The 5,236-nt window shown below is 56.1% G+C and overlaps 1 protein-coding gene across 1 annotated transcript in view; it reads right to left on the bottom strand.

The window, feature by feature from the left end:
* Positions 1-248: 248 nt before the first annotated feature.
* The window catches only part of SERPINA3 (serpin family A member 3), an 8,647-nt gene continuing 3,659 nt past the window's right edge, over positions 249-5,236 (bottom strand). Inside the window, exons 3-5 of the mRNA XM_077780880.1 lie at positions 4,365-4,638; positions 1,723-1,873; positions 249-678 (exon numbers count right to left, since the gene is read on the bottom strand). Coding sequence (XP_077637006.1) covers positions 475-678; positions 1,723-1,873; positions 4,365-4,638 — 629 coding nt within the window. The 3' untranslated portion in view covers positions 249-474. The remainder of the gene's footprint in view (positions 679-1,722; positions 1,874-4,364; positions 4,639-5,236) is intronic.

Genomic DNA, 5,236 nt, shown 5'->3' on the forward strand with positions numbered 1-5,236 from the left:
GGAGGGAAATGGCGAGTTTGGAACCAGGGACAGGGGAGGCCGCGGATGAGGGAATAAGGCTGCAGGCTCTCCTCCCGTCCTGGGCCTGAGATCCAAGTGGGCTTGGCCACAAGCCCTGCGGGCAAAGGCCCCAGAGCCTGGGTGAGACTGAGCCCCGTGGAAGGTTCTGGGGCTTGGCCGCTGGGCACAGGCAGCTGTAGGCATGCGGAGTCAGGCAGATCAGGGCAGAAAGGCACCAAGAAAGCATCTAATCCCAGAAAGGGGGTTTATTGCTGGAGTTCTCAGAGCCTCCCATCCAACGGTCCACAGGCTCCCTGTGCGCGCGGAAGCCACGGGCGGACTCACTGTCGCCATCTAAAGGATGAGCCAGGCAGGGCCAGGCACGCGGCTCCTTGGCGCACCGAGGCCAGGCTGCATCTGGGGATCTGGGCACCTGGTGCCTTAGAAAGGGGCCCCGCCACTCGCGGGGGAGCCCTAGGCTTGATTGGGGTTGGTGACTTTGGCCCAAAAGAGGATGTCCTGGGTATCGTCGTGGTGTATGGAGAGCAAGAACGGTCTGTTGAAACTGACAATGAGCTGTGGGCCAATTCTTCCGGACAAAAAAACAATTTTAGTTCCCGTGGCCGCCGCCGCTTCTGTGCCCTCCTCGGCCACGTCGAGCACGGTCTTGTGGACCATCTGTGGGAACGCAAGAGCATTAGCCCCCATAGATGGGGTGGGCCAGAGGTGAGCAGCCTGCCCGAGAGCCCCAACGGGGCACGTACCCTGGCCTCTCATGTTTGTCATTGTGCTGCTCAACTGGACCCACTTGTTTGTTCCTCCCAATGACCCTGTGAGTGTCTTGCATAGACCCAATGCACAGATAGACAAACTGAGGCTCAGGGTCGTGGAGATATAGAGGAAGCGCTCCCTTATCTGAGTGCCTCTCTGTCTGAGTCCAGAGACTGCGCTGCCCCCCAAATGTTCCATATAATGTAGAGGAAGAGTCAAGGGCCACATTTTTCTTGCAAGCAACTTTCTGGCAGCTCCTTTGCCTTGAAGCAGCGGCCACAGGCACCCCCGTGGACAGGAAGTGCCCCTCCTGCACCATCTGAAAGGTCCCCGGGGCCCTTAGCTACTTTGGGGGGCTTGTGGCTTCACATCCCTGGACCACCTGGGATCCCTCCATTACCACACCCTTTGGAAAGTGGGGTGCAGAGGAGAGGGGAAGGCTCAGACACCCTACTTCGTTCGGAGGACCTTGTTTCTAGAAGCGCAGCGCAAGGGTCCCTAGAGTCTCCTTTCACGCCCTTAGGGCATTTCCATCACCATTGCCCTGTGGCTGTGACGAGCTAGGGCCTCTCCTGTGCTCTGCCCCATGTGGTTCACTGGCCATGAATCATCACTCCCATTTTACAGACGAAAGCCTGAGGGGTCTGGCACTTTAATCATTTGCCGCTGTAGGCAGTAAAAGTGGGGCACAGGATGGGGGCCTCCTCTCATTCCATCCCAGCTCTTCCCCAGGAGTGGCTTCTGTGTCACATCATATGGCAAGGGGAGGTGGGGACCGGCTCTCCACATGGCCGCAGCCCAGCTCTCCCGGGCTTGCAGAAGTCCCAGGGAGGGGTCCGAATAATGAGAAACAGTTATTTATGCAGATTCAGGGTGACCCGAATGTCGGCCCGGCCTTTACCAGTCCAGCTCAGGTATAGAGGATGAATGATCTAAAGTTTAAAGACTCACCTGGGAAACTGCCAGGCTTTTCTCCCTGGTGATTCCTGACAGTTCGGCCTGGTTGCTGAAGACCTTCCTTATGCCCAGCTTAGGAAGGATGTCTTCCAGATTATAGCTGCTGGAGATGGAAAACTTTGGCAGGAAGAGCCTGTCTATAAACCTGGGAAAAGAGAAAAATTACTGTGAGCACCTGCTTGTCTCCACGCTCACCTTCTCCCACCTCCCTGCATAGGCTTCCCTGGTTTCCTTTCCAACCACCTTGCTGGAAATAAGTACTCGCTTCCTCAGTTTCTTCTTCTTTTTTCAGCTTATTTATTTATTTTGAAGGGGGAGGAGAGAGAGAGAACGTGAGTAGGGAAGAGGCAGAGAGAAAGAGAGAGAGAGAGAGAGAGAGAGAAGCGCAAGCAGGCTCCACACTGTCAGCACAGAGCCCGATGCAGGGCTCGAACTCGTGAACCATGAGCCGAAATCCAGAGTCGGACACTTAACTGATCCAGCCACCCAGGCGCCCCTTGTTCCCTCTGTTTCTTGAACCCTTGTGCTAACTCGTGTTAATTCATTCTTTATCCATTCACGTCTGCAAGTGCCTACGTGTGCCAGGCAGGGGCCGGGGCTGGCTGAGGCTGTGGTGGCCTGCCCTGGTCTCCCCCTGCAAGCTTGTAGTGCAGCAGGAAGCACACTCTCCCCAACAGGGATTCCACAGCACGCTCCATGGGCACCTGGAAGGCTTCCTGTAGGAAGTGGCATCAAGCCTGAGTCCTGAAGGAAGGGAAGGAGCTAGCTGGGTGGAGAGGAGAGCAGGAGGCAGGTGGATGAACTTGCAGGAAGGCAGGAAGAAAGAGGGGATGGTCCACAGAGTAGAAGGAAGCCCTGGTGTTGGAGATGAGGGGCAGGGGCTGGCGCTGGACATGAGGGGATTATATTCCAAGGGCCTCGGGGATCTGGAAACAAGCAATTGGCGGTCCCCATCTGGGCTGTCTGGTGAGCTCCCTGAGGACAGGGGCTTCTTCTGCTTCTGAGCAGAGCTGGTGGTGAGTTCTTGGAGCAGGAGCTGATATTTCCCACGTCCACGCTTTCCTCTCTCTGCTTATATCCCTTAAGGCTCTTGTCCCCTTCTGTCTGGTTTCACAGTGGCCAGACATGAGGAGGCTGTGTCTCCCATTGAGCCTTGAGTCCTGTGCGCAGGGAGGATGTCTCCTTCTCTCCAAATCCATTCATTCATTCATCCATTCATTCACTCATTGACTCACCCATTCCTAGCACCCATCACGGGCTAGAAACGTGTGGAGGCGTCTATTTCCTCAGTGCTTTGTAAATTAAAGGTGTTTGATGAATATTCTACCCATTTACACCTGATCATTAAGCCCCTGCCGCGTAGCTGCTATGTAGTCCTGAAGGAAGGACGCACTGCAAAGGGAGAACATGGATGAGACAGCGGGGTCCCTGTGTCATGGGGCTTCCTGGGATCTGACCCCCAACTGCCTCCTCATGTCCCCATCGCAGGGACTGGGCCCAGGACTCCCCTTACCTCGCCTGTCCCCCTTGACCTTGGTCTTCTGCATTCCATGTCCTAGCCTGTCTCTACCCTCAGGTTTATCTGAAACCTGACCACTCATCTCACTTATTGTGCCACGGGGCTCCTTCCTGCCTCCATACTTGTCCTCTGTAGTCAGCTCTCCCCTCAGCTTCCAGGCGGTCTTTTTAAAACAACACTCAGAGCATTCACTCTTCGGCACAAGATCTTGTGATGACTCCCCATTTTGCTTAGAGGAGGAAGAGGTGAGGTTTTCCGGGGGCCTGCTTGGCCCTGCGTAACCAGAGCCATCCCGTGAGCGCCCCCTGACTTCTGGCTCTCACCCTGCTTCGGCCTCTCTGGCCTCCCTAATCCTCAGACATACCAGGCTTTGCGTGGAGGCTTTGCACTGGCCATTCCCTCTGCCAGGAATGCGTTGCCCTAACATATCCACAGGGCTCAGTCCCTCACATCTGTCATGCTGATCCTCAGATATCACGTGCTAGCGATCCTTTATATATATATAAATATATATATTTGAGAGAGTGTAAGCGGGGGAGGGGCAGAGAGAGGGGGACACAGGATCTGAAGTGGACTCTGCGCTGACAGCAGCGAGCCCCATGTGAGGCTCGAACCCACGAACTGTGAGATCAGGACCCGAGATGAAGCCAGACGCTCAATCGACCGAGCCACCCAGGTGCCCCTGGTGATCATTTTTAAAATCACTGACCACCTCCTGGTTGGTTCAATTTTCCGAATCCTTTTACCCTGTTCTATTACCCACTTCCACGCCTTCCTTTCTTAACGCCCAACATACTAAACACTGTACCTATTTATTGTATTTATTCATTTTCTCATTTTCCAGTTACGAAGTAAACTCCATGGGGGGAGGGGATCTATGTTTTACTTGCTGACATACCCTCAGGGTCTCAATTAGTGCCTGGCCCATCATAGCTGCTCAGTTAACCTGTGTGATGGAGGAATTAAGAGGTCAAGGGCAAGGTAATCCCAAGCCCCCGCCGTGTTGGGAGGGTTCTCCCCACGCTGCAGACCCGGCCCCGGACATTAGGGAGGCCCTGCGTGCTGGGGGCACACGGGAGTTGGGGAGAGTGGCCGAGGAGGAAGGGGGGACGGTCACCTCATCCGCAGCGAGTCTCTCCAGCTTCTCAGCATCTCTGGGAACAGCACGGCCTCCAAGGCCTCCATCGTGCCCTCGTCGGGGAGAACGAAGAGGGCGCTGTCGTTGCTCGTGTAGCGGAGCTCCACCACCGTGCAGTTCAGCAGCCTGTCCCGGAAGTAGGGCAGCCTCACGTCCTCGAGGCTCATCATGGGCACATTCACCTGCCTCCTCTTGGTCACGTAGAACTTTGACTTGAAAGTATCCCTGGGGTCGAAGGGCGTCTTCCATTTGGCTGAAGGTCAGAGAACTCTGTGAATACAGGGCTGCCCTGTTCCCACCCCTTCTCTGTCTGGGCTCCCTGGCTGCTGAAGACCCTCGGCGCCCCAACAGGCACCCCACTGGCCTCTTAGGGGCGGCCCTGCCTTGGCTCAGGGGCACCTTGGCAAGTGGGTGGGCCACCGGAGGTAGGGGTGAGTCCCACGGGTCTGGACTGGGAACGCGCTGTGGAACAAAGATCTGGTTAATTGTGGTAAGCGAGAGACCTGCAGGAATTCGGGAATAGCAGGTGCAGAGAGAGAGGGGCAGGGGGTCAGGGAGAGAGGGGTGAGGGGCCCGGGAGCGCAGCAGGAGACTGCAGCAGGGGGAGGGATGGGAAGCCCCGGACCCCCTAAAAGGGACAGTGCTAGTAACCACTAGTTGGCCACCCAGTCGTCGGCATTGCAGGGATGTCCGCACACACCCACAGCCTCGTCCAATGGGCTGAAACAAGGGGCAAAATGGGAATGTGAGGGCAGGGGGGAGTCAGCCAAGGAGAGGGCACAGGTCTCTATCCTCAGGAGGACTGGAGCACTGGGTGGGGTGGGTGGGAGATAATTTGATGGGAAAGTGAG

Source organism: Crocuta crocuta, unplaced genomic scaffold (assembly GCF_008692635.1).
Source record: "Crocuta crocuta isolate KB4526 unplaced genomic scaffold, BGI_CrCroc_1.0 scaffold299, whole genome shotgun sequence".
In the NCBI taxonomy this organism is placed as follows: domain Eukaryota; kingdom Metazoa; phylum Chordata; class Mammalia; order Carnivora; family Hyaenidae; genus Crocuta; species Crocuta crocuta.